Genomic DNA, 21,992 nt, shown 5'->3' on the forward strand with positions numbered 1-21,992 from the left:
CACGTCATGTTCGCCAAGCAGATTAGGAGAAATGCAAGTCATGATACCATAAATATTAAAAGACTAGTTACAATAATGAATATGCCAATAACATGCTTTGGGTTTAATTGCTGCTGGGAACTGCTTAAAATGTTAAGCAATATGCGGAGGAGGCCGTGAAAATGCCTATGAAGGAAGCCAATTACGTACGAAATTCCAGTATGCCATGATTTCAACCATTTGACCAGAAGGGAGCCAACTCTGCACGAAATTCCAGTATGCCATGATTTCAACCATTTAACCAATAATTAGAAGATCTCTAGCAGAATTTCTTTTTAGAATACGAAATAAAATCATTTACTTAACATTGAATCTAATGCATCATTAGAGCCATTTAAACTTGAAATTTAGGATATAGATTCACTTTGTAAGGGAAATGGTTCATTTTCCTTGTGCAAAGCATAAGTGCTTAGCATAGCACGCTCATCTGCGTAGTAGAATACCCAGTGTTTGAGTCCAGGCGCGGACTGAGTTGACATTTCATGTCTCCTATTCCAAAAGAGAGGTTGTTTTTGAAATGACAACCGAACTTAAATCTAAGAGTAAATACTAATTTAATCACCTCCTGCATTTGAACCACTTGACTCTGTGGTTCACTTATGTGTGTGCGTGTACATGAGAGAGGATGAAAGAACCCTTATTTCTCCATACGTATTTCCCCATACGTACTTTCGTGGTATAAGTGGATAGTATGTCCAGTCCAGATCGGAAGATTCATGGCTGAAAACCCCGTGACGGCATTGCTAATTTTTTATATTTCTTGTTCCGCAAAACCTAATAGTCCTATAATCTATTAAAAGAAATTATTGAAAATTTCAAGAAATCACTGAGTATATCAAAGCACCATTTTTATGCCTTATTATTATTTATGACCACATTATTAAAACACCATTATCATTATTAATCATAATATCATCTATAAATATTAATTCCAAACAGATACTAGAATGTTATAATAGAAAAGGTTGATTCAATATGATAAGCAAATTTTTGATTTTATATACTAATAAAGATTATTTGATAGTTAGCTTCTAATGATTGTGTTGACAATCGTACTTCTGTTTTAATAATTAATTTTTTATAAAAATTAATTAATTTTTATAAAAAATATTTTACTTGAAGAAGTAAAGGAACTAAAGCCAAAAAACAAAAATTTTAAGTTAAAATAATAATAATAATGTTGGGAGATATTAAATAAAATTCATTAAATTCATGACTCCCCCTTTTTTCGGTAATTCACATTTAATTTTTGGCAATCGATTATTTCCTCTGTCTCCGTAATACGAAATAAAATGTTACGAATATGGTTGCTTCGATTATTTATCACAAGCAAAATTAGTTTCGTTTTAGCGCAATGAAAATAGACTATTACAGTTATCATTTTTATACGCATTTAAATTTATTGTTTGTTATAAAATAACCATTATTTTAATAATAACGTTTAGGTGAAGGAATACGTTGTTTAAAATTTGATGACTGTACGTACTGTCGTTTTCTCACAGTGAAAGGAACATACACGCGGATTCATCATTATTTAATTTTTTAAGAATAATAGAAGACGATAAAATCTGGCAGTAATAATTTGAATAGTGATTCGTCGTTTATAGTGTACCGATACAAAATACCATTTCGAGACTAACAGCCACTTTAGAGCTAAAAATTGGAGAAGGGAAACTTTTTCATCTGTTCGAGTGAAGATTTTTCAACTAAGATAATTGGCAACCACAAGATTACTTCCTGTTGCTATAACAACCATAATCAAACAGTTCCTAGATGAATTTCTACTAATGTTACACTTGCTGGGTGAAAGATGAGACGTAAACTATATATACATGGATCGATATTCAAAGATAATAAGACATTTGAATTCACCAAGGTAGATAAAAAGTACAAAATATTTGAAGAAAGAGATTTTAAAGAACATTTAACAAAATGGTAAAATATTAAATATTTAATTTATAACAATGCTTGGCTTTTTTTGTTTAGCAAGGAACCAGTTTACTATTTAAATTATAATGCTTTTTATATATTTTTAAGGAATATGGAGAAAAATTTAAAACTTTTAAGCTACTCTTTTCATGGTGACGTAAGAGAAGGAGAAAGAGAACAGATAATAGAGGTAAGAAGATGGAAATAAATCTTATTCTGCGTTTACGTAATTCAGTAAATTAGATTGTGGTGACTCTCTTATGCTGAAAAAATTCTATTTCATTATAGATTTATAGATTATAATACGTTTACATAAGGATGAAAGTCTGTTGATCTTAAGAATATTTATTTTAAAAATTCTGATGGTTGCGATCTTCAAAATTTTAAAAATTAGCCTAAAAAAATTATTGAGGTTTTATCCTCCACAATTTTTAATTAAGGTACCATTCTTTCTTGAAGTACATATAAAACAAATTGACGAAAATTAGAAACTCAATTCTATAAATATTTAACAATTGCAGAATGATAAAACGTGTAAAATGTCGATACTGTGATTGTAAAGTCAGTGATTTTTTTAAGCTTATCTTAGAGCTACTTTTCTTTCGTCTTCGCTAGCTTCAATTGGTATGCTTTCGCTTGCGATTCTTTTCTTTATTCAAGAGTTTGGTATTAATTGATACATATGCTGTTGGTATAACTCCGCAAATCTGCATTTTTTTGGTGTTTTTACATACAAGCACTTTCTACATTATTTACGATATCTTAATAGTAGGACAAATGAAACGAATGTGTGTTCTATGAGATGAAAAGAAAATAGTTATTATGTAGAAGTCCCACTAGATTTTTTCTAAATTAAGTAGTTATTAAGCTTTTAAATGGACATTATTTTTGAAACAGTGATTTTACACATTCGTGGTTTTTGCTTGATGCTGACGATCTTAAAATCTAAAACATGTTAAATATTTTAAATTAGAAATGGCGCTGAAAAAATTAATATTATGCTTATTATTTATTTTACGATAAGTGGTATGTAGAGAATAAGTTTTTGTTTATAGATAAAGCGCAATTTTGATTTCAGAACCAGAAGTTTACCATCTAGAAAGGTAAGGAACAAATTTACGACTAATAAACTGCAATTTGCTTTTATAGATTGTATCTTTAGCTCTCAAAATATACAGAATTTAATATTCCAGCGAGTATTAATCTTTCCGTTGTAGGGCAGTACTGCATTTTCCTTTCCAGATTGAAATTAGGAATCTTTCAACTGCTAGTTGGATGAGCTAACCACTCACGCAATAACAGTGAGCGTGTAATTTCTTACATTTCCCGTGTTTAGCATGCTGCCCCATTTGAGTCGTTCTCAGATCAGCAGAAAATCAGAATACTCTCACTTAAGCAGATAATACTGCTCCATAAAATTCAGAAAAAGACACCGACGCAAATAAATGGAAACTTCTCAATTTAAAGACCAAGGCAATGGTCAAGATTTCTCAGATTTCTTCATCTTCAAGTTATCCATACGCAAACATACCCCGAATGTCCAATTTCTTACTTACTTAGCGACTGCTTGCAAAATTTCAGTTTTAATTAATAGGAGTTCTTTCTTTGGTGAAGTGAACAATCTGTATTCTTCCCATATTGCCATTTTTTAAATGAAATTTCTCAACAATTCACATGTTGTTGCTTAAATCTGAAAGAGCCAAAAGTCAGCATTATGATTCAAAAATTCTTTAGAAAAAATTCATGAAATTAAAATTAAAATATGTAGATTTATAAAAAAAATGGGCTTCATACTAGTGTACACACGGGATTTGCCGACTTTTGGCAACATTATGATGAGCAATAAGCACGGTTCTAACAGTAAATTAACACCCGAAAGAAAACCAAAAATAAAATTGCTTTAAATAAAATCTACTGCTTTTTTAATAGTATGTCAAGAATGTCAAGCTTGTTTAATAACTTCATTAATTTTAAGAATTATTAAGGAAAGATATTATTTATATTTCTACGTATTTTATTTTTATTTAACTGAATTTATGTAGAAGACTTGTTTTTAATGAAAATTACTTAGAATAACGCTTTTAACCTTTCTAATTGTTGCTTAAATTAGAATTCGCTTATTAGATACGATCATATTCATATTGTTGTAAAATTTTTTTAATATTTTAATCCTTTTTTATTGTGTATTTGATTGTTTATAGTGTTGTAATAATTTACATTGTTTTATTTATTTATTTTATTTTATGATGTTTTATATATTTTACATAATGATGTTAATGCTTTTGTAATGATGTTTTTGTGGTTTTCTTTGCGTTTAATGTGGTCTGTGGCCGCAAGTCTTGCATTTCAGTGTTTATTTGTTGCATAGATTGTAAACCTGTTGGTTCTGAGTGCAATGGTTTGGAATTGTATTGGTGGCTCAGTTGGAACTCGAGATATGAGCAATTTTATAAGGGTTCTTGGCAATAATTTGTATCGCCACGTTGGCAGCGTCTGCCAATTTCTCACCAACTTGGCAACTTTCTGCAATATTCGTGAAAACATATTTTCGAAACCCTACGAGCGATTCTTCCATAAGTTTCCAGAGCCCTCGCTGCAGAGTATAAATACGTGTGGGAGTGCCATCAAGATATCAGGGGAGTTCAGTTATGAAACAGTTGCGAATGGGCTGTAAGATTTGTCGGTTAGCTGAGCTGCGAGTTAGGTTTTTTATCCTGAGAGTGATCTGAGAACTTTACTACTGATTTAGTAAGTTAAGAGGAAACTGCTGAATATCCGCGTTTCCAGCCATTTTTCTTCTGTGTACAGTGTACTATTTATTGCGCCTTTTTCTTAATACATTGGCATTTATTCCTGCTTATATGGGCTCATTATTCAAAGAAACATCAACTGTCCCATAGTTCTCAACAATATGAATTTTGTGTGTGTGTTGTTGAGAAGTTTTATTTCAAGTATGATAAAATGGAGAAACTATAGCTTGTCTGGCACGCGAGAGAAAAAGGTTCTATTAATTAATATGCTATGTTTGGCAAACCATCGCTATATATATATGCAGACCAGGTTAAAAAGAAGGTTTAGGTCATTCCTTTGTGTGACTCCTTCCCGACGCGGTCCTTGTAGGGGGGTTAACAGGAAGTAGTCTGACAGGGGGGTAACAGGAAGTAGTCTATGTTGCATCTGCGCTGACTTCGCATGTTTAAAACTAGCAATGTGGGCATTCCAAATTAATTTTAATCACATATATTAATTTCTATTAAAGCAGTGCCAAAATCAAATTGATGGCTCACGGGCCGCATGCGGGCCTCGAAATAATTTTTATGTTGCCTGCGAATACATTTTGCGCAAAGTAATTAACGTTATTATGACAAGAATTTGAAGAAAAATTTTTAATGTTTTGGAGCCCAGTTTTACGTTATATTCATTACCAAAAACGAATGTAACTCTCCGAAAAATCTAGAAATAAATATTGCATAAGAATACTCGCTTTGTTTTTGAGTACATTTGAATAAGATCAGTGTCCCCCCTCTTAGTTGAAAATTAATAAGTCTACGAAAAGAACCAGACTGCTGATGAGTATCTACAATTTGTGATGATACTTTCCAGTAATTTCCCTCCAAGATTACAAACTTCATAAAAATCGAAATGTCTTGAAGTGGTTTAGCTGAAAGGTGTAGTAAAAATCAAATACATTTACAATAATTTACAAACAAGTATTATTTTTTCTATTTTGTGACATAGAAAAATCTAATAAGAGAACAACAGATTGCCATTATTTATTCTCAAGTTTTGTCCCTCCCGTATATTTCTTTTTATTTTAAATTAAAAGTAACTTACTTAGTAGTTTAATATAATATAATTAGTTCAATAAATGCCAGTCTGAAAATTTTAATATTTAGCTGTCTGTTTGAATTCCAAATTGTGACCAATAGAAATTTCTTGCAGATACCATCTTTTAGATTTCAGCAGTCTACGAGTATAAATTTTATATTTTCCTTTGCATTATTTTTATTCCTAAGTTTTTACAAATATTAATTAACAATTTTTTTTTTTAAAAAAAAGGCTTTTGTTTTTTAATTGCTGTTCGTCAGCTACTGTGAAATTATGCATTGGCCCGTGTGCAGTGTAAATTTGAGACCACTGTTGTAAAGTATCGTTTATGCAATATGTATTCTTGCGTTGCAGCAGAGTGCCATAAAACTGTAGCAAAGTGCCATAAAATAATCATAGAAAGAAGAAAGATAATGATATTGTATTCATATTGTTACGTTAGGAACAACGATACGTATTAACAATACGTATTCATATTGTTACGTGAAGGAAGAAAATCCTTCACGTTCGTACGGGGTTCGTAGATTTCGAGTGAATAACGACGACACTTGATGAAGTATCGAAACACACTTTCTTTACCAGTATTGTCAGCACAGCTCCAAAACACGTTTTACAGCCGTCGATGAACTACCATAAACACGCTGACACGATCAGCGACACAGCCTTCAGGTTATCAGGCTATCACGGTGGAAACAGCTTCACGGCAAAGCACTAGAGTACAGCTCGCGACTCTGCTTGGTCGTTCTCGGAACTCCATGTACTCTCGAGACTCTCCACGCTACAACTCGCGATGCACCCGACGCCACACAGAGCACAGCTCCTGACTCTTCGGTTCAGTCGTTCCCAGAGCTCAACACGTTCTCTCGACGATACACTAAGAGACTCCTTCGGTGAACTCGACGACCCACTCGGCACTCGCTGCCCGGCTGTCAACTCGATCGACTAGACGAAAGATCAACTCGATACTGACTATCTCGCACTGCAGACGAAGCACGCACACCCGCCTTCTCGACGAGGCTTTCTCCCGATACTAACTGACTGTGGACCAGTAGGGTTTATATAGCTTTCGGCTTGTGTTCAAGAACATTCTGGGCTGAACCGGTAAGAATTCGTTCCAGAAGGTTCTCCATCCGTCTATGGTATGTTGCCAATTTTGTCGCCAAATATCGCCAAATGGGCTATTTCTCGCCAAATGGGGCAACCCTAAAACTGCTTTGCGGGGAAGCCATCTCACCGCGCCTGTACATTTCGCAACAATTTCAAAAAGGCAATTTGTCTTTGGAGAAAAAAATGGATATATGTGTCGAAGACAGGATTCTGTTAACGTGAAGAGCGCAAAAATTTTCAGTGAACATTTTCTAATTAGTGATTGGGAAGATGATATGAAGACTCGCTTACTTGCGCAAAAGAAACTGTTAAAATCCAATACTGGGCCAAGAAAAGCAAAATAATGCAGAGTGCTAGACTATACGAATTAAATTTGAAGAAAATTCATTTTGAGGCTGATTACGGAAATGATGATGAGGTTAATAAATCAAATACGAAGGATTTAAAAATAGAACTCACAGATGGCGATGTAAATATTGCTGAATGCCCTAACTATAAAAATAAACGAGAATGTATTGATAGTTTGTGAAAAACAAAGCTAGATCAGTATTTTAAGGTAATTTATAATCCTATAAAACGTCAAAATAATTTCGCATAAAAAAGATCTTCCTCCTTTAGCCCTCTTTTGAAAGATTAAGTAATTCTTTTTAGATACTGGGAGCAAAGCTCTTTTGGCAAACTTAAGTCAACGATCTTGTATTTATTTAAATATAATGTGTACATATAAATGTGAGTATTGGTTAGACCAGGGATTCTTAAACCATGGGTAGTGGGACCTGCAGCAGGGGGTAGCCAAAAATTTTAGCAGTTTTGGCATTTCTTTAACTTATTAGAATAATTTCACAATTACCAAATATTTTTACACAATTTATCTGAAAATAGATAAAGATAAGACAATACAGGCAAAGAAAAAAACGAAAATGTTTCGACGCATTTTTTTTATAATATAAACGTTCATTTTCCTTGCTTTGCACGTGACGCTGTCATTTCGTCTGTTACTTATTTAAAATTTTCACACTGTTCTATGTCTTAAAATTAGAAATTAAAGTTAATGACTTAAAACTTCAATAGTATATTAGAGTACAAGTGAAAAAATTGACAGTTTCATTCACGCGTGTGTCGAATTTGCGCAATACTTATGGGGTCCCACAAAATTTTTAAAAATATTACGGAGTCCTAAGGGTAAAATTCTCAGTGATAAAAAGGGGTCGCGACTGAAAAAAGTTTAAGAAACTTTGGTTTAAGAATTATTTTTAAGTATCTGTAATTATATCAAATCGGAAGAGAAACACGCCAATGTAAAATTTATAATTAGGTCAAAAAAGCAATCTTAGATTAGAATAAATTTTGAATAAAACAATGGATTTCAAAGGCATTCAAACATAAATTCTTCTTCTTTAGCAGCAGAAAAAAGAATTTATATACATATTCAAACTACGACAAACTCAAATGTTCTTTTTTTCCCCGCCTAACTTTAAAAAACTGCTGTTATAATTATCTCAGAGAGAGTAATTGAATTCTCCCACTTAGTATACAGATAAAGAAAAGATAATGAATGTCATAGTTTTGTTTTTCATGATTTAATAATAAATGCACAGGGAGTAAAATGTGCAACTTTTCAGAAAAGGTAACGTATTTTATCAGTGATTTTTAAAACTAATAAATAAGTATTACTGACTTTTTAAACGTTATAAATCTTTGCAGTAATAACATCTTCTAAATTATTTTTTCAAGCAAAGTTTTTTAAGGCTTTTTTTTTTTTTTTTTTTTTCAAATTTAAAACGTTTATTTCTTTGCTGCGAATTGCGCTTTGCAGTCAACGTGATTACGTCATCACTTACTTCCTGTTTCATAGGGAAAAGCTCTATGAACTAACCCTTCTTTTCTAAATCCTGTAAGAAGACTGAAGACACGAGACACGCAGAAAAAAATTAGCGTGTACATAATTAACTTAGGAACGTGTGCATATCTAATAAGACAAAATCTGTTAAGTGCTGAATGAAATGGGAAATTTTTATTCACTTATTACTTTATAAGAAGGAGTTTTCGGCTAAAGTTAGGTGCATTTAACTTGATATAATCGCATTGACAGAGCGTCTATGGACGTATTTAAAGATTATTTTATTTAATGTAATGTGGTAAAATTCACACTTTAAACCCATCTACAGATAATTTATCAGATTTTTTTTTAAACTTTTCAAAAATTATATGAGAGTAAATAATATAAAAATAGACCTTTTTTATTCCAAAATTCTCAGGCGCTGCAAAAGTTATATTCGGAGCACAAATTAAATGATGATATAGCATATACATATATACGTGTATACCTAAACACACACGCATTTATACGTATATATATATGTAATTTAAAACAATTTGTGATATGTTAGCAAATTATTTATATACGCGTAAATTGGTCTTTATACCAAAACGCAAGAGTACTTTGGAATCATTACTGCATATTACTTTTCAGAATAAAGCAGCATTTATTTGCCTTTAAATGTGCTTTCAGTTATTTCCATAATTTCTTCTGTAATTGCAGTTTTATTGGATTTTTTATAAAATTCTGTAAACTGTAGTTTTTGATATCAGAATTAAAAAGATATTGCAGATCATTAAAATAAGTAGATCATCTTCTTTGATGTTTGAAGAATTCTAAAATTTATGAGCTTCTACTTGATCTGTTAAAAGTTAACTAATCCAAAACCCCTAATAGCTGAGAAAATAATTATCACTATGTCTGAAAGTAACTACAGAGTCAGATAAAGGTTTAAATAAAGCATTTTATTTAAACAGAACTTAAAACATACATGCACGTTCTTGTGCTAACAAAATCAACCACAGCTCGGGGTAATGTGACTAAATAGAAACAATCAGTTTAAGTTTGAAACGTAGGATAATATTCAAAAACTACACAATTAAATTTTATAATCTAAGCTAACTCAGTAACTCTACCGGTACATCAAATTCAAATTTTGGCAGCGATATAAAGCAAAACCGAATAATTACAACTTATCAGGGCTGGCTGGAATTAAATGTAACTTGCTCGCGAAAGGCAGGAACACGCTCTATCTTACAATCCCAAAAGCTCAATTTAAATACTAGCCAAATAATTTACATTCTCATAAGGAAACGGAAAGGAGAAGTTATAGTAAAGATCCAAATCATAAATAATGGTTAATTTAAATAATAGTAAACGTACAACATCATTGCTCAAAACTGTGATTTACTAGTTGGTAAAGCATAAATTTCAAAATTTACCGGTCAACTGGTAACGCGGTATTGCATCCCGTGGAGTTGAAAGTTTTTGTCCACCATTATTTATGCCTCTGTAAGGAATATTAGACTTATTAGTGAAGAAGTGCGCAAAATCTATTGCAGTCTTCCTGGGATTCGGATAACAGATCTTTTATTGTGTATTCCAAATTGCCTGTTCGCCGGGAATCCGTATCTTATTGAGAATGCGTTAAAATTGAAGGACTGGATGCAACAATCAAGTCAGTCCCAATTACATATAATAAGAAAATGGCATTCAAGATTTATGTATGAAATCAAGCGTGAAAATTGAAAATAATTAAAATTCTGCTATAAGAATTACTACAACTGTAGTTAACACATCCATATCTGGCAAAATTGAAGATCGTGTTTGAATGCCGGGGAGGGCAGTTGCTAGTTGGATGTGCTAACCATTTATACGACAATAACGATGAATGCGTTTATATGAACTTTATGCATTTAAAATGAAGGATGCATTTAAAGGGAAGAATGCGGTAATTCCTTTCATTGTCGTGATAAGCTATGTCCTATGATGCAATAATAGAAGAAAGAGAAATGTAAATTTATGCTGCTGATTTAACCACTTAGAATTTGTTAATTAAAAAATAATACTTTTATTAAAATTACTGGTTTGCGTTATAAGGCGATTTATTTAAAAATTAATAATTCCGTCAGATAGGTAAATCTATCAGAATCGAATTAATGTAGATTAGAGTAGGCCTTGGCTGACAGCGAAGTTATTTTATTATTAAAGCGAAACAAACTTCGTGTATCTTTCGCAACAAAGAGAAATATCCCCCAAATCAATTTTTTAATAAGATCTTAGAACAAAGCTTTTATTAGAAAGCTGATTTCCAAGACGATTCATTCTTCTTTACATAGAAATATCAACATTTTTTTTATGTCTTACTTGTAGCTTCAAAATATTCTGCAAGCTTACCTAATTACTTAACTCGTTTCAAAAATTGTCGTTTTCTTTGGTGGATGAGGAAGCACTTTCTACTACATTAGTAGGAGCAAAAGCCGCCCTGGACAGCAGACCATTAGTACATTAGCCAGGAAATGATGACCCCGAAGAAGCCTTGGCTTCAGGTCATTTTGAAACTGGTGAGAAACTGAACATGTTACCATTGAAACTAGAATCCGAAAATGGGAAACTTAATGAAATTATTGGATGCAGCAAGCTTTATCGAATACATTTTGGAAGAGAAGTTCTGAGTAATATTATCTAGAACTAAGCAGTTATCCACAAATTAGTTCCCATTAGAAAAGAAAATCCTGTACTTTTGCAGGAAGACGCAAGGTCACGGCATATTTGGAAAAGTGCCTTATTGAAAAGGTAATCGAAGGCTGCGATTGAAAATGCAGATCATGCGTACTGTGTGTTGATCGCAAAGAAATGACTCGACCAGTGCAGCTAGCTGGTCACGCCTCTTGAGGTTGAGCAGGATGGAGATGATGTCCCAGCCTCTCGACAGACAATGGCTACTCGTGATGTCAGTTATGATTTTCCTACGCGTGGGGTATCGCTGAACTTTGGAATATGGCAACAAAATAAATAAATAAATAAATAAAATGGTATATTTATGTTTAGAACACTTGTGTGTTTAATAATGAAATAAAATGTATATACAAATCACAACATATGCCATTCTTTCTAAGTGGAAGAAGGTATTCTATATGCTACTTTTGGCTAGGAATAGTAGGCTCTTTCATCGACATAAAAAAAAAGCTCTTGGCATTATCTTCCCGACACATAACTGAGAATGTGATTTAAAAAGGTGAATTCGTTAAAAAAGCAACCTGCATAGTGAGGGCGTTTTTTTTAAGTATTAATCTTTATTAGGGAAAGGACATCAAAAATTATATTGCACAATTTATAAAGGTTTTAAACAATTTGTATGCATTTCAGAATTTATTTCGGAGTAGTGATGTTTTGATGTCCATCGGCTGCAAGGAATTTCTGGACTCAGATGGAAAGGATTTGGCAATTGAAATTGAACCAGTACCCTGCAATATTCTGAGCATGGAACTCTTCGATAGAATTTACGATAATGGAATCGTTATCTCAGATGGAACTATTCGTAAATGCTTCGAAGATTACGTCGATGACATAGTCATAGCGGATGAGCTGAGAACTATGCTTCTTCTAGAAGGTTCTGAAAATTATTCGCTGTATTCCGAAGATGAAAGAAAAGAATTTCTTTTTCGCATTTTCCAGCATTTCTGCCTTGGAGGAAACCTAAATCAGTACGAAGATAATATAGAGCCATACATAATGATATCTAAAGCACTGTATAAGGATATTATGTGGTAAGTAATTTATTTATGAATCCAAAATGTCTTATGTTTTTAATTGTGAAAAATTAAGCATGTTGCAAAACTTGCTATTGCATTAACACGAAATTAGGTGTATAAAATGCATACAAGCTAGCATGCTGAACAAAATCTACTGATGGCAGACAGGCAATTTACTGCAATGTCCCCGTCACCTATATATGAATGATGATTTTATTGACCTAATCGTCCAGGACGTTTGCTGGCAATTCCAAAGTTAATAATAATAACTGTGCACAGTTATAAGTAATTTATCCGTAGAAAAATTACGTAATGTTAAGCCGTCTTTCTTGCATTCTTCGCAACAATTAAACTTCAGATGCCTTTATAAACAAGCATTTTTTTCGATACTTTGCGAAACAAGAAATTTACGGCCTTTTAGGGAGAGCTTCAAAATTCCAGTTTCCTTTCGTTTCTTCTTTTCCTTTTCTTTTTTGTAGATATACGTATATTTTACATAAATATGTGTATCTGAAATGCTAAACGAGTTATTTATAGCACGTTATTTTTCACTTCCTCTTATCTCTCCGTTGTAATAAAAATATTTTCATTCTGATTATAGAAGCTATACAATCTACCATAAATTAGACTTTCGAAGCTTAAGTATGTATTCAAGGGAAAACCGACGAGGCCCTGCTCATCTACTGGTAGAAGAAATATTTCAGACCAATAAAACGTGTTAAGAAAAGAAGGAAATTAATTAATTTTTTTTTTTTTTAAACATTTGAGTGTATTATAAGTTCCAATCTCATAAAGTGGTAGTACTCAAGTGCTTGCCCTCGGATCACATGTGGTCCGCGACATTCCTTTCTGTAGCTCAGTGTGAGATTAACAAAATTTTTCGTACCGTGTTAGTGTGTTGTGGACGCCCTGCTGTGTCATTGCATGAGATGACTTAATAACTTAAATGATAATTCCAGAATGGATTAAGCATAATTTAATTCGCAATAATAAAAGAAGACGTTACAGTTACAACATTAAAGCGAACTTGTTTTTGTTTACATTTCTGCTAGTTGCTACTCTAGAGAAACTAAACTTTGCAACAACAAAGGTAATATTATATATAAGGGAGCTGCTACATCCCTCTTTCCCCCGTAACAACATAGCTACGATACACTCGACAACCTTCAATAATAATAACAAAAATTTCAGTGTACATGCAATGTATATAAATGTGAAAAGAAAATATATGTATATAAATATAAAAAGTATATGAAATTTATATGAAATAACAATAATGAATAGTATGTAATTAATCTGTGAAACGCCCTGGAAACTTCACATGTCTACCAAAGCGTGTAGTATTTTTATGAACCTCTATATCCATCAAGTCTGATTGTTGCTTTTCAGGCTGTTGATGTGCTGTCAGATTTTCACTGGGCAACGTTTGTGCTCTATCGGACTGCTTAGGATGCGGAGACTTCACCTCAGTTAACAGCAAATAGAGTGGTTTTAATCTAGCTAGAGATATATTGACATTTCTACCATTAATGGTCACAGTAAAATACTTTTCATATCTCTTCACAATTGGAAAGGGTCCATCATAAGGAGGTTCTGATGGTTTTCGAATTCTATCAACGCGTATGAAGACATGCGTACAATTATGCAAGTGCTTATGGACAAAAATGTTTCGAGAAGTATATCGCTCAGATTTTAGTGGTTTTAACAGTTCCATTTGTTTCTGCAGTTCTTAGCAATCGTCTCGGTATCCAAATTATCTTTTAGTTTGTCAAAAAAATTTTCAGGTAACCTGATTGATTTTCCGTAAACCATTCGTGCAATGGTATACTTTATATCACCACGCAAAGCCGAACTTAGTACTAATAAAACTGTTGATAAGGTTTGAGTTCATTTAATAGAATTGTGTGCTCTGATTGCAGACTTTAAAAATCGATGGTTGTTTTCAATTTTCCCAATAAATTGGGGATGATATGCCGTTGTTGTGCATACTTTAAATCCACAAATAATACCAATGGTTTTAAACAGTTCGGATCGAAACTGACTACCTTGATCAGTGATTACACGGCATGGCATTCCAAAGCGCGAAATCCAGTGATAAAATATTGTCGCAAGGGATCGTAAAAATGAACAAGCAAGTACTCAAGTCTAAACTCAAGACTTTTTTATTAACTCGAATTCAATGAAGAACTACTTACTCGTATATACAGCTGGTGAACATTCCATACTTGAAATGTTCTGGAAGAATAAGAAAGAAATTTACATAAATAAGATAACATTAACAAGAAGGAAATTTACATAAAAATCAATTATCAGGTATCATGCCGTTGATGCGTTTTGAACCCAGAACCTTCGGGCTTCGAGTCCTGCGTCTTCGCCTCAAAGTTATGAGGAGCTCGGGCAAAAGGAGCAATTTTCACTACAATATTTTCGAACTAATGTTTTAGCTGTCACATTTGTTAAATAAATAAGTTATATCCAACATGTGAATCGATCCATATGGGTAAGGAAGTACGTTTTCGCTTTATAAGTACGAAATGGGCCTGGGATATCAATATGAATTTTACTGACTCTATCATCTGCTTCTTTAAAAGTGGCAATTTGTGCACGCGTATGTCTGGAAATTTTGTTCTTTTGGCAATGGATGCAAGATTTTGACCACTGGGTGATATCCTTTTAAATGTTAAGACAAATAAATCTGGAACCTATTTGTTTAACTATAGGCTTCATACCACGGTGAGCTAAGCTCTGAAAGTTTTGAAATATGTGCTTCCGAAAATCTTGAGGTATAAATGGACGAATTTTTGTTGGTGAAATATTACACTAAAGTAATTTACGAGAGTCCAAAGGATTTGGCTTAAAATGTAAAGATGGTTTAGAGCGTAGCTCGTTAAGATCTTTGTTATGGATTTGTGCATCTGCAATTTTATCATAATCTATGTCAGAGATAGATTCTCTACTGGATAACGAATCTGCAACAATATTCTCTTTATCGCCAGTGTGACGTATATCTGCTGAAAGCTCTGAGATATATTGCAAATGACGGAGCTGTCTAGATGACGCGTTCTCTCTCTCTCTCTTTTTTATTAGTCCAAAGGGATTTGAATCCCGAAGGACTATTAGTTTCGTTTTGGCATTTTGCGTCGGACTCATAAATGTCGGTTCACTTTTCAAACTGTTGCCACAAAATGTTACAGTCCTGCATTATATTTGAAGAAATTAAATAATGAAAAATCTGCATAAATGTATGTATATTTCTCGTATTGTGATAAAACAACGGTACATAGAGTCATCGAATTTTGAATAACGTAATCCTCCAACGAATATGAGCATGTGGAAGACCAAATTTGAAATTTGAAATTTGTTTTATGATCGATTTCCTATTTTTTAAAACTTTGACGAATTTTTGATTAACAAACTCAAGGATTTCAAAGCGAGCAATGGCAACGTTGTGCAGAAAAAACATTATTATCTCCAGCGCGTGAGTCTCTGTATCGGAAATTCTAAAGATATGCTCGTTTTAAAACTATTTTGCGATATTGCTGTTGCACTGGATCTTATGGTTTAAGTGCGAGGAACATGATATTTAATAAAGAAAGGTAACACACAAAATGTTAAAAAACGCCCCTTTGGACGTAATTTAAAATCTGAAACATTTCAGATTTTGTTTTTATGTTTTTTATTTATTTATTTATTTTTTTATTTTACGAAAAGCAAACATCAAAGCTTTATGGTTAGTATAAATTGTTATCCTTCTAGCATATGCTTGAATGATCGAAAGGTATATTCCTAAGAGTTTTCTTTCGTAAGTACTATATCCTTTTTAAACATCAGTTAACTTTTTGGAAAAGACAGCTAAGGGTTTCCAACTGCCTGCTTCTCACTCATGTCATTGTGAAGCGTCTGTTCTCATGAATTGCTTCATCAACTTTCCTTACCAAATCATCGGTGACAACAGAAGGCCGACCACTCCGAGCCTCGGCGTGGACATTTGTTCGACCTGCATTAAACATTCTTACCCACTTTCTCACCATTCCATCACTTATCGCGTATTCACCGTAAACTTCTGTCACTTGACGATAAATTTCGGCCGGTTTAACATTCCTCGCGTTCAAAAATTTAATCACGAAATTAATCAGAAAAGAAACAGAAGAAAGGATAATTTTAATGGTTCTTTTAAAGAGTATTACTTTATATTATCCAAGGAAAAAATTTTGCAATATTTTGATTTCTTTGAGGAATTACAGCATGATACTAAAAACATCCAATGATTAATCCACAACCATTTTAGCCAGAATAGTACGAAACTTTACCGCTCAGAGATAAGTTAGTTGTTATTTGTCTATTGAATCTTTTCATTAAATATAATTAATCTAATAATGATCAAGTTCGTTTTTTACTCACTTATTCTACAAAATATCAATAGCCTAAAAATATGGGTTAAAGTAAGAAAAGCCGAATTCATCGTTATAATAAAGTTTCTAGGAAATACGAAAATAGCGCGATAATGAAATTACATTACGATGGTTAGGAATTACATGACCGCAGCTCTGAACTGAGCCAGAACAAAAACAAAAAATCATTCATTAGATTGTATTTACTAGACTATGACAAAACGCGCTAGGGTTATGTGTCAGACAGGAGGATGCCTTCGTAAAGGACACTGAAGGAGAAAATTGCTCGTATTGATGTTGTATTTAAAACACGAAAAATTCCTCGTTAATCAGTCCGGGACCAAGTAGAGATACTCGCTTTCACCAGTCATATTCACTCAGCCGCTAGCGGTTCCATTCATTAAAAATTCAAGCATTTCATACTTCAGATCTATATACTGTTTTGAGAGTCTTGCATTTGCGCATGAAGCTAAGGATTTCATGTTGCTTTTTTTGAAGGTTAGCTCTCGAAAAGTAACACAATAAATAACTTCTACGCCGCGTTACTTCGGTAACTCCTAAAATGAAGAAATTGTGTGACACGCAACAAGACACAATTTAATTATGGGAAAATCTACATTAAATATGCAAACATTTTTCGGTACTATTCCGTTTTGAGGACCGTAAAAAATTGCAGCGAAAATGTATGCGCAAAAGCGCCAAATCTAGCAAAAGCGCCCATTTAAACAGCCAAATCTAGCGTACGCGCTGATTTCAGATTGCGTAAGTTTATGTAGTTCTATATTTCTTAAGACGCCATTGAAATACTATTTTAATTTTTAAATCCTTTTTTTGATATCCTATGGATTTAACAATTTGGGAATTGCCCATGACGAAAAGTCTGCAATAGAATTTTGGGTAAAGTGCAGAATCACCCACTGCTTGACGCGTTTTTAAGAATTGCACATATTAGGTATCCATGTACACATCGACCTATTTTCACTTCAAAAAAAATAATAATAATAAATTCCAGAATTGCACAAAAATGGCACTGCGCACACATCGATCTATTGTCACTAAAAAGTAAAAGAAAATTGACAAAAATCCAATTGTTTTTACCCTTGTAAAAAGTGGCAAACAAATAAGTGGGCGATTCTGCATATTACCGAGAATTTTTTCAAAGAAAAGGCATCATTCATTATAGAAAATTAGGATTGAACAACCAACGAAATGAAACTATGCTTTAGCGATAACTCGGTAGCGAAATAGTGATGCAGGCATCCATTCAGTTATGTTTAGCAATTTTTACATAAATTATAATAATGATCTGAAATAGGTATTTATTCTTATGCTTCCATTCAGTCATATTTAGCCTTTTTTATATAAACTACAATAATAAAAAAACATTATATAAAATTAACCATTCATCTAAATTAAAACATCAATCTTAGATAGTTATTTACTATACTTCCTTTCTTGCGTTTAGATTGCCGCAATTATTTTTGGCAGCATTGGCATCAACAATAGTTTAGTGATTTTTTACGGCCCTCAAAATCGAATCGTACCCATTTTTCTGACTACATCTGGTTACTAAGGAAATTACATCTCGTTGCTACATTCTAAAGATATTAAACGCAACAGTTCATCACGCGACGTCAGTCTTTAACTTGTGTAAAGTGGCAATGATGCCATTCGCATGATATCCTCCCCCTTTAGATTTGCTGGATAGCTACTCAAAACAGTCACTTAAAACTTAGATCCACTCTCTGCGGTTTCTTAAGAGCACGACCAGATCGAGTCACAGTCTTTGCAGACTTCTAGTATCTGTCATCACCTGGATCCGGCGAATATGCTGCCCAATCACTTGATGAAGAAATCTTTCTAGGAACAGGATCCAAGGGCAAGTCTTGACGAATCTTTACGCCAATCTGTGGAAATAATTCAATAACTCTGGGTAAAAGCCAGTATTAAGAGCTTTTTAATATCATTTTCCGATAGAACGATGTCGCCGACATGTATGCGACAAATTTGAGGATTTTGTCGATGCCTTTGGATAAGTTGCCCTAAATATTCTTTTCTGTGGCGTAATCTCAAATCTTATATTAACTTATCACGACACTTCATTATTTTCTTCAAATTCCTAGCATCAACCTCTTCGATATCCGCAACATCTGAATTCGGTCTGTAGATAAAATACAGGGCTGGAGTTAATGAAATCAGATCTTTCATGTCTTCTGATAAATATGTTAGAAGTCAGGAAAAAACTCTTTCACTATCGTATTGTCACTAACTCTTCGTGAGTTATAACAGCTTTTCCTAAAGATCTTCTGAGGAATTTTTTAACAATTCTAACAAGTCTCTTCCACCAGCCTGCCATGGCAGGCAAAAACTTCCAAATAATATGTTGTACCTCAGCTAATCGGTTTATTTTCACCCAGTCCATTTCTTTTAAGTAAATGCAAGCACCCTTATTTTTAGATACAAATTTACAATCTACATTGATTTCTCAGTTTCCTTGTATTAAAATATCCTCGAGAGGCATAACCTGCCATGCCTTTTCAATAAATGTTTTTTGTTCTATCACATCTGAAATACTTGTGACATAATTATTTGCATAAAATAAAGATTTTAATTTTTGAGCAAATTCTTCTAATTTAAATGGCATATTATCCAGCAAATGCGAAATTGAACCTGCCAATAGAAATGGGCTTGGCCTGACACAGAACACTACTCTACAATGTCTGCAGACAATTTCCTCATTTTCAGAAGGATAGAAAAATCGTAAAAAATCTCGATGTTCAGGCATTATAGCCAACTGCAAAAACGCTTTTTCTATATCAACTGAAAGTCCAATCATATAACTTCGAATCTATCAAAACATCAGAAATGAGCTCTATCTAATTAGGCCCTTTACGTAAAAGATCATTTAAAGAAGGTCTCTTTCTAGGAGATGCGTCAAATATGGGTCTAATATTTGTTGTTGTGCTATCATTTTTAATGACGGGCAAATGAAATAAAAAATAATCACTTTCCGGTATCACCTGTAACCCTTCTGATAATACCCAATTTCTCCCATTCTTGAAATACATGTTTATATTCATCCAAAATTAATTTTATCTTTTGTGCGCTGGCAGAGAATCTGCCAGCGCACAAAAGACTATTTATTATGCAACCAAAATAAATAGTCTTATGTGTGCCAGCGCACATAAGACTATTTTTAAAATTCTCCAATACCCCTCCAGCATACTCCCTGTTTTTCTTTTTATTTTCAAACAGGGTCTGAAATCCCAATATTTCCTAACCTCCTTAATTCACTAACTGATAAATGAATTATCCACTTGCAAAGCCGTTACATTACAAATCAGGTCGTTACTTTTCTCAGTTTCAGGAGTATTACATTTCCTACGCGAATATTTAGCAAATGCAAACTGGAGTTCAATATCACAGACTACTCTGTAAGAATAACGCCAATTACATTGGGTCCTAGCAACAAATTAATTTCAGTCTCCAGCAGTTTCACATCTGATAAACAAGTTCCTTTCTTTTTCAATTCATCAAAGACACTCATATCAGTGTCCCTGGGCACTGTGTTGCGAATATTTTGCTTCGGAAATGCTTCTATTTGAAAGGAGGATGTCTCTTCACTTAAGAGCAAATCGACAAACTATAAACACCATGTTCTGCTTGTTCCGTTCCCCGCCTAAACAAGTTATGCATCATCTTGACTTTTCGCTGTGGGTTTAAATTAAACATATCTATCATGAATTTGAGAATGTTGAGATCCGGTATCAAGGATGCACCTTAAAGTTGCTTCTGCATTACTTGATTTAGCTTTAACATTTATGGTCCTTAAAATATACAGTTTCATTTGTACAGTTATTAGTTAATGCATTAGTCTGAACTGATTCACTCTTTTCTTTATTTTCAAGTACTTCTGGCATATATTTTTCATTATTATTTTTACTGTGAGCACAGACTGATATAGTTTTTAGAGTTATAATAAGAACAAATATTTTGCATTTTACAAAATTTCGCTAAATGGCCAATACGAAAACATATAATGCACGCCTTTTTTCTCATCAAAATTTTCCTTTTAGCATCTAAACCCATATTTCTATCGGTAAAACAATCGCTTACCTTAACTATTGTAAGAGGTGTTTACCAAAACTGCTGCAGTAGGGGGCTTAACAGACGGTTTATCAGCACACTCTTTTCTTACTAACTAAAGTAGCACTAAAACTTGAAAGTGCGAGTTCAATCATTTCATCGTTTTTAACTTCTTGCCTCATGCAATTCATCAATTTTTCTAAGGAACGCTCTTATAATTCGCTTGTTTCACTTAAATTTCTTCTTTCGCGAGCAATCAGAATTTTTTGGGGCAAGCATGATTCCACTACAGGGGTTAAATCAGTATTTTTACTGTGTTACTCCCAGACTGTCCAGGCCCGCATTTTTTCTCCTAATTTATCATACAACGCCAACAGGTCTACTTTCAAACATCCAGAAACAGCATTCTTCAAGACCATATTCAACAGATCTCGCTCGTAAATTTGAACGAGTAAAACGTTTTGTCCGAAGCATTCCCGGAGTTGACTGATCGCTTTTGGGTAATTCACCAGCCGTAGTTAGGAATTTTTTTACCACTCTCGCTGCTTTTGAATTCAGGATTACCGCTTGAAACAAATACTGGAATTTAACCTCTTCAGGAATACTTTCGTCTTCATAAATCTTGGAAAATTTAGTCCAAAAAGTCAAATATTCTTATGCGTCTCCACTAAATTTCTTCAGTTCAATCTTCGGTAATTTGAACTTCCTTTTTCCGGAAATAATTTCTGCTGGTGATTAAGCAGTTGATATGGTTTTCGTGTTTGATAATTGTGCGATTCTGGAACACAGTTCTGAGAATTTATCACGATATGTTTCAGCAGATTCAAAATCTTCCTAAAATTCTTTCTCATTATCCTTTTAAAATAGCTGAAGTTAGTTATTTTCGGCATTCTTCTTTTAAATTTATCATTTAGCTGAAACTCCAAAACTGAAATTGTTTTCATATCGAGAACTTCTTTAAGTGATTCACTTATATATTGTTTACACACATTGTAAACGTTGCTCTCAACGGTTTTCAAACGTGTCACATCCATTATC

General features: G+C 33.2%; 1 protein-coding gene across 2 annotated transcripts in view; it reads left to right on the forward strand.

Moving 5' to 3' along the window:
• The first annotated feature begins 1,782 nt into the window (after positions 1 to 1,782).
• LOC118193151 (cilia- and flagella-associated protein 300-like) overlaps positions 1,783 to 21,992 on the forward strand; it is a 33,205-nt gene continuing 12,995 nt past the window's right edge. Inside the window, exons 1-3 of one of the 2 annotated variants that reach the window (XM_085815544.1) lie at positions 1,783 to 1,974; positions 2,077 to 2,158; positions 12,092 to 12,492. In XM_085815544.1, coding sequence (XP_085671670.1) covers positions 1,850 to 1,974; positions 2,077 to 2,158; positions 12,092 to 12,492 — 608 coding nt within the window. In that variant the 5' untranslated portion in view covers positions 1,783 to 1,849. The remainder of the gene's footprint in view (positions 1,975 to 2,076; positions 2,159 to 12,091; positions 12,493 to 21,992) is intronic. The other variant, XM_035364192.2, reaches the window with a different exon arrangement.

Source organism: Stegodyphus dumicola, chromosome 4 (genome assembly GCF_044657685.1).
Source record: "Stegodyphus dumicola isolate Sdum_Otavi_A_Nest chromosome 4, ASM4465768v1".
Taxonomy (NCBI): domain Eukaryota; kingdom Metazoa; phylum Arthropoda; class Arachnida; order Araneae; family Eresidae; genus Stegodyphus; species Stegodyphus dumicola.